Source organism: Camelus dromedarius, chromosome 19 (genome assembly GCF_036321535.1).
Source record: "Camelus dromedarius isolate mCamDro1 chromosome 19, mCamDro1.pat, whole genome shotgun sequence".
NCBI classification, from domain to species: Eukaryota; Metazoa; Chordata; class Mammalia; order Artiodactyla; family Camelidae; genus Camelus; species Camelus dromedarius.
The window spans coordinates 25,969,607-25,982,206 of NC_087454.1; the positions used below are offsets into that span (position 1 = coordinate 25,969,607).

Consider the following 12,600-nt stretch of genomic DNA (forward strand, 5'->3'; position numbering starts at 1 on the left):
CCTCATCTTTTTTTAAAAAAAATGATTAGTGTGTTCTTTTTATCCTGGTAAGCTCATTCCGTGCTGACAAATTACATTCTGACAGCCCTGTTGTAATCCCAAACATGCCTTTTATGGAGACTCTAAATAATAAAGGATTTCTAGGGATTGACAGTTATTCTTCATTTATATCTTTATGTATTTGCTTTCAGTGAATTCAAGAGATAAACCGAAGTGCTACATACTTGCTATATTTGCTATACTTTTTAAATAATTCAGAAATGTATCCTCACTTGAAAAATCTGACTTATGTCAGTTTGATTATTGTACTTGTGAAATGTGGTGTAAGGAAAGAACACAAGCTTCGGAAACTGTCAGACTTAGAGCTGAAACTGGGCTTTGCCACCTGATAGCTGTGTGACCCTGGGCAAGCAGTCGACCTCTTTGAGCCTTAGTTACCATCTATAAATAAGAATCAGAAATAAAATATGCATATATAAAGTGTCTTCGACACTGCCAACTCTGTTGAGCAGGCTCTCGAGATGACATGGTAGCTATTATTACCAAAGAAAAAATAAAAGCAGGCACAGAAACATCCAAAACCTATTAGATGTGGTTTAAAAGAAATCAGGCTTCATGTAGGAAAAAATGAATGCATTTTTAAAGTAATTCACAACCAGCATTATTAGAATTGGACTTCTTCAGGTTTCAGCTATTTGTGACACTATTGTTAGACACTCATCAGTAAATAATAGGAAAAGACTGCTGGAATTTTGTAAGGTGGTAAAACATGACAGGTAAGTTTGGAGAGAGAAAGTTTTAAGTCCTCAAAACTTTACAAAATGATAGTCTGAAAGGATTCAGCTAAGGTTAAGGCATAACTTTGAGACAGCAATGGTCAAGTTTTTCAGCTAATAGAGGTCATGGTGAACTAGGGCCAGGAGCCCTCCACAACCATTCAGGATGAGGGATGTAATTGTGAGAATGAGGCTTAGCTTTCTCTGGGGATGAGTCACCTTGGGAAGGAGGTTAGCATTGAGGCAGGGGCAGGTTTCCCCACCTGATTCCAATATCATTTATGGCTCGACATTTTTCTCTTTCACATTCCATCAGTGGGCACGGCTCATCTGTATTCTGTACCTCTTGGTCTGCTGTTTATTCAACTGTGTATGGAGGAGGAGGATTTTTAGTGGGGCGTGTTAAATCTCTCATTATTGTACTCCCTAATTCTTAATCTGCCTTTATTCCTTAATCTTCAATTATTGTGACAAATAAGAGCATCACAGATGATCACCTGGGCAAAATGTTGAAGCAACACACCAATGCAAAACCATTATAAAGCAAAACAAGATATTCTGAAATTAAAAACTATGTACTGCTTTCTTTAAATGAAAATAATAATTTAAGGGTCATTAGAGCCATATTATATGTGGGACATAAGCTCAATCTATTTAAGTTAGTTTATTGAAAAGTACTGATGCAGAGCTAGTAAAACAACAACAAAACCAATGGCCCAACATAATGACAGATGTCAACACCATGCTGTCACTGTCTGACTTTGGTTTCTGTTTATCTATCTTGTATCTAAGGTGGTGCATTCCAGGGGGTAGAAATGGGGCAGAAAAAAATCACCTGATGGAGACTTTCTCAGACTAATTATTCTCCCAGCTTACTATCCTCACCTAATGTTTGTTATCAGAGAAGAGATAGAACACAGAACTCGGAGAGCTCTGGTTTAAAAAGGAAAGTGCCTGTGATAATAGTAAGCTGTTTATTTGGAAACTGTCCCCTCCAACACACACACACAACCACTTAATTACTTTCACTGCAGTGTCGCTGGATGAGACCTTTGCGACCCTCCATCTCCAATCAGTAACTGGTTGAGGTTAGGGCCCATGACCAAGCTGGGTCAATCCTAGTTCTTGCCTATGGTTCCCAGGTAAAATATAGGTGTCCAGTTAGGTATGAATGTAAGATTAACAACAAATAGTTTTTCGTGTAAGTATATCACAAATATTGCGCTGAGATATACCACACACCATAGCGCTGTTCCCAGACCTGCCAAAAATAGCTGTAAATACATAGAGCACTTCCTATGTTCCACGCATTATTCTAAATTCTTTATAAATATTAATTCACTAAATACAGGAAAATATATGGATAGGTAAACATATGCCAATATATGAATGACTGGAGATTAGGAAGAATGAACTAGGTACTTTCACATTTCAAAAATTATGCAAAATTTCCTACAATTAAGATATTTGACCAGTTGTCATTGGTCAGCTGCAAACCAACTTGTATAAAATTGAAAAATATAAAATTTAAACAGTCAAGATTTCAGTTGCTGCTCATTTCTTGGGAGTCTCCTCGATTCTCTGGGTCTAGGTTTTCTTATCTCAACGTGAGATTTGGACAAGAATATTTTTAAGGTCATCGGCACCCCTAAAATTCTAGTTTATCTTACAATATGCAAAAACAGCTTTCAGAGAAAAGCTTTTTACCTCTGCAATCATCCTGTTGGTGTCTCCTAAGAAAAGCAGATTCAGAGCTTCTTCCTCTGTGGTGGCCTGGTGAAGAGACAGGTTTTTCAGGTGAATATTCTGATCAGGGTCTTCCAACACTGTCACTTTCCTTGAGAAATGGGGAGAAAAACACAAGGCACTTTAAGAACGAAAAGAACTTCAAGTCTTTCTTACAGGTTTCTTTTTAAAAAGCTGAATGTGTGACGTTTTGAATTTATAAAATCAAATAATACACAAGACACCAGACAGTACTGGATTAACATCAAACACTGACATTTCCTTGACAGGAGTATTCCCTTGACAGTACTATCAAATAGCTTTGGGGCTGAAAAGTATATTATAAGCTCCTGGTTTAAAGCCATCTGTCTTTGTAATCATCAGATCACCAAATCATCTTAAAATGCACATTCTTATCGAATTAAAAATGCAAATAGATAATCTCCCTATACATCAGGAAATTTGGACATATCATTTTTTTTCTATGTCATAATTCAGTTTCTTACATAGGTAATGCACTAATTTTTCTCCTTCTAATTTTTCCCTTTTGCTCAATTTCGTGTTACTTTCAATTTGCATGACATTTCATACTGGTTAGCTCATCAATTTAAACGTGATGAAAACTGAGGCATCTGGCATCCCTCCAGGAATTAGTCCCTTGTCTAGTTTTCTTATCAAAGTGAATTAAAAATTCTCAAGAAGTCTTATGATAAAGTTTTAGTTTGTCATTATTACTTTATGCCCATCAGATGTATTTCTTTATCTTTTTTCTTTTACAACATAACTTTTCCTTCCATTTGCATCCTTACAGTAAAAGCTTCAGGTCTGGAGTAGTGTTCACCTATTACAACTGCCTTAATGGGCATTCTGGTGCCAACACCACTTCCTCCCAGGTGAATCCTAACCCTGTTTCCAGAGTTGGCTTGTCAATACTCTCCTTAGAGTCCTGTTAGGACTTTCTACAACTGAACACAATTTGGCTAAACTCTTCATAGTCTTGCTTCAAAGGCCTAAGATTCGAGCAATAAAGTTATTAAGGAGCGTTCCTTTCTGCCTCTTGAGTTTTGCCTTCTTGATTTTCTTAAAAATTGCTAAGGAAAGGAAATTCATAATCCCCAAATATTGCCAGAGTATCTCCAGGTATCTGCACTTGCTGAGAACATTTGGAACTGATGATACTAAGTAAAAGCTGGCATCATCTAGCACTGCTTCTCCCTTAAAAGTATCACTAGCAAGTGGGCAGGTGTCACTTGCCTATTGACAAAAGACATTTAGAATCCCTTAAAAAAGAAGATTTTGCAAAGACCGTAATTTTTCAGCCTTCTCTTTTGTAAAGAGGTTATCTGGACTCTCATATGTAATTTGTGGGCACTTAAAATATGAGTTGCAGGAAGAAAATGCAGCTCTCCCAGCACATCTGTGACCAATATGTCACTAATAATGTCCCCTGTTGCCAAGATTTGGACTCCTTTTTGTCTCCTTCAACAATATGAACTAAGATGGAAAAAGACCTCTTCCCTTAATGAAAACAAGTGTATTTTATTTATTTTTCAACAAGACTCATAAGTGAGCTTATTAAAAATGCTTAAGAGCTAAAAAATGCTTGGAAACCATGAAGGAATTTTTAAGTGAAATAGATGAATTGTGCTCTATTTTTAGGAACCTCCTTTCATCCTTAAGCTTTATTTCTACCCTGATCCTTCTGAAGTACTCAAGGAGGTTTGGCTAAGTTCAATCCCTAGGGACACAGAAGTTAGAATTCTTCTTAAATCCACAGATTCTAGGTCTTAAAGGTGAAAGAAGTTAAGTAATATTGGAAGGAAGATAAGAGCACAAAATAAGTGATGAGACAGTACATTTAAAGTGAGAAAAGAAGAGAGTTCTGTCTTTTTCAACATGAGGATGAAAACAATTCTCCAACTCTGAGGCCAAGTCACCTGTGATACATGATGTAAGACCAAGTCAGATACAAAGCCATCTTGTGCAAGTTTAGAAAAGGGAGAGGTTGGAGGAGGGCAGGAAACAATTCAGAGGAGGATGTTCACATTCGTTGGGCACCAGAAGTATGCCAGGCACCCACACTGTTTTCTTTAACCCAACTGTTCTCACGTTGGCTGCGCACAGCAACAGCCTATGGAACTTAAATAGAACAAAACAGGTGCCCACCTAAGAGATTCTGATTTGATTGCTCTGGGGTGTGGACTGAGTATCAGAATTCGTAAAGGCTCCAGGTGATTCTAGGGGACACCCAAAGTTGAAAGCCATTGCCTTCATCTTTAATAACTATGCAAGAGAGACATGTGGGGAGGAGGTTTCTGGTTTCTTTATCTTTACTTTTCCACCCAGCTCCACCCCAAGCCCGAAGGGGAGAGTTACTCATCTTATTGGTTGGAGCTGAAGTCACTTTGAGCCATATCTACTAATAGGCCAGGTTCCTGTGAATTTTAAAAAGCTTGTCTTTCCATGGGAAGTTTCTTCTCTACCTCCCTGACTATGCAGCTGATGGGTAAACTAAGCTACCCATCAACCACAATAATTAAAACTCAGCTGGGGATTGTGGGTCCACCTACACATCCACCGGGTTTATATCATTGCTGAGGCAAAAAATCTAAGTGATATGTCATAATAATCTCCTCATCATTGCTTCACTAAAATTAAAAATGCAGAAAACAAGCAAGCATGGAATTCTAAAAGTGTTCATTTTCTAAATAACCTAAATAGGTCATTGATTGAGGATTATTCTGAAAAGAATAGGTAGAAAGTGTGAGATGTCATCAGCAAGATGTCATTTGGCTAAGCTACTTTTTCCCTTCTAAATCATTCAGAGCCTTTGATCTGCAATGTGGCTACTTCAGAACAATTACACTTCTATATTGACTTCCAGGTGCTTCTCTGGTTTTGTCACTGTGATCAAAATACAATTGGTGCACGCTCCCGGTTTCTCCTGCATAGAACTTTAACCTGTCTTTTGCAACCCATCATCACGTATTTCTCTGAATCTTTTCTGGTACTGTTTCCCTCACTATTTTCTGATTTCTTGCCCATGGAGGTTTTGAAAAGTAAATAAAAAGGCAGGTTTCTGTCCAGTTTAGTTTGGCTCTTCTGTGGGCACCCTGTAAAAGACTCCCCCTCTGGCATCTTTCTGGAATCTTCTGTGGGATAACTTTCTCTCTCCAATCAGGGTCCTTCTTGCCAGTTCTCTTCATATTTCCTGGTTTCTGCCCAATCCCTTGGGCATGAGGCTTTGGACTTTCTCTTATTGCCCTGCCTGCCCTCACTGAAAATCCCTTTTGTGCTCAACCTTGCAACCAATCTGTCAGCCACATCCACTCTCATGCCTTTGTTCAGAGAAGCTCTGCCTGAGCTGGGTACTACCTCTTGCCTAGGTGGGCTAATATGAGAGTGAGAAGGTTTTAAACTGCTGCTGGTGGAATGCTTTTCAAAGTTGGAGGAAATATGAACCATTAGCAAAAGTTTCTCATCGAGTTGCTTCCTTCCCTGGCCCTCCCTCCCTCATTCCCCACCCCCTCAAGCTCTCTCACAAATCAATAGCTATTTCCTGAATCCTTAGTCCACCACTGGATTCTGACTATAATTTTCATAGGCTTGAAAGAGGGCTTTATTAGAGTTTCTTAAAAAAACATCCTAATTCCAAGATGGAAACCCCCCAAACTATTTATTTGATTCTTTTTGAAAAAAGGGCCTGTGAATAGTTTTCTCTACAAAATGTTTAGATTTCAAGCAAAAAGTCACTGATAGCCTTAACTTGGACCCCTAAGTGGAAAAGTTCTGCTAAGTATACTCAGCCTGCTTAATGATGGGGAAGAAGCAAGCTTTGTGTTTTCTCTGTAAACAGAGAATCTTTTCCATTTGGCTAAGTAATTGGAATTTTTAGGCTCTTTCTAACCGACTGGAAGACATATAAAGAGCAATAGCCAAGTTCTTGTTCTTAATAATGGAAGCCATCAATGAAAGAACCCTCCCCACCCTACACCCCCACCTCCACAACATTCCAGTACCACCAACTTGCTGAATAGGAACCTGCCAGGAGTTACTATAATAAATCTGGTTTCTCATTTTCATGTCATAGACAATTATTGTTATGGTGATTTCTATTATTTTTTCCTATCTGCAAATGTCCCATGCGATGATGCAGGCCATGCACTGCACAACGGAATCATGTTCAAGATGGTACAATTCACACCATGAGTTTGTAGACTTATTATAACATATGTCTGTCAGAGAGCAGTTAAGTGTCTTCTAACAAACCAGCATAGTATAACAATTTTCCAAAAGATGGCAGGGGTGCCTTTTAATAAACACATGAGGGTGCCATATAGACTAGAAGTAGCCCCGTCTAGTTATCTTGACCTGGAACATAGCAAGCAGGCCTCATGAAAATGGGAGGGTATCAGTCAGGCTCTTCTAAATAACTGAATATACCTCACATGTTGTAAACACAGTCCCACTATTCATTTGGACATCCGCATGCAAAAAAAAAATTGAATTTAGACACTGATCTTCCACGATTCATAAAAACTAACTCAAAATGGATCACAGACCTAAGTGTAAAATGCAAAACTATAAAATTCCTAGGAGATAACGTAGGAGAAAAACCTAGAAGACCTTGGGTATGGTGATGACTTTTTGGATACAACACCAAAGACATGATCCATGAAGGAAATAACTGATAAGCTGAACTTCATTAAAATTAAAACTTCTGTTCTGCAAAAGATAATGTCTAAAGAATTAGAAGATTAGCCACAGACTGGGAGAAAACATTTGCAAAAGATACATCTGATAAACGATTGCTATCCAAGATATACAAAGAACCCTTAAAGCTCAACAATAAGAAAACAAACAACCCAATTTTTAAAAATGGGCCAAAAATCTTAATAGACACCTCACCAAAGAAGACATACAGATGGCAAATAAGGGAAATGCAAGTTAAAACAATAATAAGCTACTATTACACACCTATTAGAATGGCCAAAAGCCAGAACATTGACAATATCAAATGCTGGGGAGGATGTGGAGCAAAAGAACTCTCATTCACTGCTAGTGGGAATGCAAAAATGGTACAGCCACTTTGGAAGACCGTTTGGTAGTTTCTGATAAAACTAAACATACTCCTACCATACAATCCAGCAATCATGGTCCTTGGTATTTATTCGAAGAAGTTGAAAATTTACATTCACACAAAAACCTCTTCACAAATATTTAGAGCAGCCTTATTCATAATTGCCAAAACTGGGAAGCAACCAAGATGTCCTTCAGTAGGTGAATGGATAAATAAACTTTAGTACATACAGACAATGGAATATTATTCAGTACAAAATAGAAATGAACTGTTGAGCTGTGAAAAAACATGGAAGAAACTTAAATGCATATTACTAAGGGAAAGAAGCCAGTGTGAAAAGAGCTACATACTATATGATTCCAACTATATGACATTCTGGAAAAGGCAAAACTATGGAGACAATAAAAGATCAATGATTGCCGGGGGTGGTGGTAGGGGGTGGTGATGACAAGGCAGAGTATAGAGTATTCTTAAGGCAATGAAAACACTCCATATATTATCCTGATGGATATATGTCATTATGCATTTGTCCAAACCTATAGAATGTACAATACCAAGAATGAGACCTCTGGTAAACTCTGGACTTAGGGTGATTTTGATGTGTCAGTGTAGGTTCATTCTTGGTAACAAATATATCATTTTGGTGAGTGATGCTGATAATGGGAAAAGCTGTGCATGTGTAGGTTAGGGGACATATGGGAAATCTCTGTACCTTCCTCTCAATTTTCTTGTGAACCTAAAACTACTTTATCAGGGGGAAAAAAAAAAAACAGGTCCAAACTCAAAGTTGCAAACTATTCTTTTCTTTAAAATTGAAGTATAATTGATTTACAATAGTGTATTAGTTTCAGGTGTACAACATAGTGATTCATTATTTTTTTATAATGAATTTAAAGTTGCTGTGAAACATTCGCTCTATTCCCTGTGCTGGACAATATACGCTTGTAGATTATTTATTTTGTATATAGTAGTTTGTGCCTCTTAATCCTCAAAGCTATAAAATATTCTCAGTGATTCTTGTGATGAATTCTCATTTTGTTATCCACATTAACTTCTTTCATTTCAATTGGTAAATATCCTCTCCTAAATATTATCAATATTATTTCTAATTTACCTATGTTGCTAAATGATAATATTATTAGACTTGATGTCTGATCCATTTGATTTCCCAAAGAGTTTAATCAACACCCTAAGGTAATTCTACTACCACAAGTCTGCCATTTCAGAGGTGCTGGCAACCTGTATATGATTTATTCCCTACAAGACTCAAGGATGCCCGGTGTCACCGTGGCAACATCTCCATAGTTTCAAGAAGCTTCTGCTTCTTACTGTGCTTATGCTTTCATGTGCTGTGGAAACAGACATCACCAAAGGGCTCAAGAAAGAGAACTGGAAGCTGTTTTGCTATGGAAATGCAAAACCAAAATGAGAATTATCCATGATGTGCAAAGACAGAATTAGGTACAATTAATGTGTAGGAGAACTTTTTCTCACAGATGGTTACATTGATTAATTTACTGGTTACAATCATTTAATTATTTCACTAAGACTTAATATATATATGAAACATTCTTTTATTTCTATTTTGTTTTTCTTAAAGTTATATACAAATATGATACAATTTTAGATTGCTTATAACTTGATAAGATCACCTTCCTCTATTATACTAAATTAACCAAATCTCTCTCACCCCAAACAACATCACTTTGCAACCACCAACAGACAAAAGGCTCCCAAATCATAGACTTACCTATTGCCTTCAGGCAAACACCATTTGCATCATTTTCCAGGAGTAACTATTTAACATTAAAAAAAAACTGTGCTTGCTTTTGTCCCTCTTATACTCATATCCTTTGCTAATTTCCAACTACATTCAGCCATCATGCTTCTTCTGGTGCTTCAAGCTCACAAATAACCCATCATTTAATGAAATGTCTTGTTTGGCTTAATTCCAAATAGAGCCAAACAATAAAATTTATCTTCTTTAGTGCTACAGCATTTTTTTTCCAAAGAAAATCATTTTCCTCCCATTTTTACTAATACTTGCTTTCTCGTTCAGATTTTATAGTTTCAGTATCACAAATTATGTGCTCAAGTTTTCCACATTTGGGGAAATTATAGGAATAAATAGATCTAGATGCAATGGGTTTGTAATTTTGGAAAAACACAGCATCTCCTCTGCCAAGTAAATAGCTTTACACACTTCTAAGTTTATGCTATCGCATTTTTCAAGTTCCGAGTTTATTTACTTTTATTTATTTTCATTTTAACATAAATTATATTATTTTTCCAACTACAGAAGTAATACACACTTCTTATGAAGACATTTGAAACATTTTAAAGTAGAAAGAATTAAAAAAAAGTCTCATCACAAAGGCAATGATAATATGTTGATATATTTCCTTAAATTAATTTTCTTATGCATATTTTGCAGATTTGTGGTAAAATTATAAATGTATGCATATTATTATATCTTTTACTATTAATGATACTATCTTTCTTTTGTTATATTCTGATACAGGTGAAGGGAAGGAAATGGGCGAACTACATGGATTTTTTTTCCCCTAAATATCTAATTGTGGCTCATAGTGCATGTTGCCTATATGGGATCTGATGTCCTCTTCTCCCTATTAGGCTCTGCTTTTGTTCAGGGAATTATTTTAAAATACTAGACTTTCCCTGTCTCCCTTAGGGCAACTACAGCTGGCCATGTGACACACTTCTGATCAGTGATAAGTGAAAGTCAATGGACAGAGCTTCTGGGAAGACTGTTAAATGGGCAGCCTCAGCCAGCACATGCCTTTTTCCTTCTTTTTTCTTCCAGGAATGTGGATGTGATGCTGAAGGTAAGGCAGTCATTTTGCAGAAGACTGAAGCCATCTGCTGAGAATGGCTCTGTAGAATGACAAAAGGAAGCCCTGATGGCATCCTGGAGCATCCCTTAGCAGCCCTGGGCTGCAATCTCCAGGGTCCTTTTTGTGTAGGGTGGGGTGGAGGGCGGAGTGGAGGGAGGGACTATTTGGTTAAGCTGCCATAAACTGGACTGCTATAATGTGACTTCATAATTAGGGTTTTTACCTAATTTCAGTGTATGGTGTCACCAGGCCTCCCTCATTTCTCTATTTTCCAAACACTTCTTTACTCTTCTTGGTTGTTTTTCCTTTCAGATAAACTCTGGAACTAGATTTTTTTTTTTTAAGTCTTTCCAGTTTTGCTTAGAAATTTCATTGAACTTCAACATCAGTATGGGAATAACTAACCTCTTTAAAGTGTTCACACTTTTCTTTCAAAATTAGATTAAAACTCGCCATTCATCTTCAAGTCTTCTTTTATTTCTCACTAAAAACTTTACTATTGATTTCACAAAGTCTCTGAACGTTTCCTGAGTATTTTTTTTTGCTATCGTAAAAGATCTATTTTGCCATTAGTCCTTCTAATGGGGTTATTCCTAGGGCTTGCCTCTTGGATTGAGTTAGATATGTACTGAAAGATAATAGGTGGTCAGCCAGCCTGAATAACATCAGGCTGCACTCTGGTTCATAGTAACTAGCTCTCATTTTGTAAAATGTCTTCACTATCCTAGAACTCAATCTGAAAACACAAGGTCCAGTGTAATTTACTAAACGATACATAGGTTAACTGCTATGGAAGTTTCAGAGCAGGGAGATTAATATGCTACCTGTGACCCTTATCACCCAGTCCAGATAATCCCTGTAGCCATCTAATGGAACCATTTCCCCTCACTCACCTAGATTTCATTCTGAAAGGGAGCGGGACCCTGTGAACCCTGCCCCCAACCCCTGCCTCTTATTTATAGAAAAGCTTAAGTCTCCCAGGCCTCCCTGAGTTGTAGAAGAGCAGGCTTAGGCAATTGATTAGGACAAGCCTGCAGGGACTGGGGGATGGCAACAACTCCAACCATCTATCTCAGTGATTAGCTGAGATTATTCCTTCATTTCCCTACAGAACGTTCATGGCTGAACAGAATCTTTGGAGATGGTTTTTTGGGGGAGGATGCTGGGTCCACTAGGTTGCAGGCATTCTGATTTCCTTTTTCTTATCAAGGCTGTTGCCTCCAGGATCATACACTTGCTGGTCCCTCAAACAGAAACCAATTACTCTAAGTCTCAGGAGGCAGCTGCAGAGAAGAAATAAGAACTAGTTAGAACCTATTCAGTCCAATATGGTGGAGGATTTGACTTCCAGTGGACTCTGAGTCTCATTATATGCTCATTGTAATGTAGTAACATGCTAAATGACACGCCTACCAGTGCCAGGACAGCTGGCAATTGCCATGACAACAACCATAAAAGCCCATACAAGGACTGGAAAACTCAGACAAGGACTGATTGGCCCCATCACACCCGGAAGGAGGACGTGATGGTGGAAGCCTCTCATAAGAGTCCACATGGCCTGACCCCGGTGGGAGCTGTCCCTACTGCCCATCTTGGCTGACAGCTCCCCACTCTAGTGCCTTTTTCTCGCTCAAAGGTTTTTCTTCCCTTTTCCCTGCTCAAGCACTTTCCTTCCCTTTCCTCTTCTGAGCAATAAAGTGGCTGTTCATTTTGTCCTTCTGCTTCTGCTGTGTGAACTCTTTCACAGCTGGTGGCAAGAACCCACACTGGTGGGCTTCCTAATTTAGGGTTTCCTCCATCTGCTAACAATTCTAAAGGCTCTTCCCCATATATACTGTCTCTAGGAAGACTCAGCACTCCTCCTACCTTGGCAGCACTGCCAGCTTGTGGCTCAGTCAGAACAGGTCTTGGCATATGCCAGTGATATTAGGAAATCATGGAGGCTCATGGGAGCAAAGACAGTGGTGTGACGGGATCGAGTGAGCTGTGACAGGGAAGTATTGGTTGATGTGGCTCCATTCATGAGACTACTACAGCCCTAAATGATTTGTGTGCCTTTTTGTGCATATATAGATATTATTAGCTGGATAATTGAGGAGTTGTGTTTTGCAGAAGTCTCATGAGGTGTTTCACATACGTGTTACATGTCCCAACTAAATGGTAA

At 38.1% G+C, this 12,600-nt stretch overlaps 1 protein-coding gene across 4 annotated transcripts in view; it reads right to left on the bottom strand.

Annotated features, from left to right (window-relative positions):
• The window catches only part of KIF6 (kinesin family member 6), a 297,677-nt gene that overhangs the window by 209,845 nt on the left and 75,232 nt on the right, over positions 1-12,600 (bottom strand). For all 4 annotated transcript variants that reach the window (XM_031434768.2, XM_064476464.1, XM_031434767.2 and 1 more), the window contains exon 6: positions 2,484-2,613. In XM_031434768.2, coding sequence (XP_031290628.2) covers positions 2,484-2,613 — 130 coding nt within the window. The remainder of the gene's footprint in view (positions 1-2,483; positions 2,614-12,600) is intronic.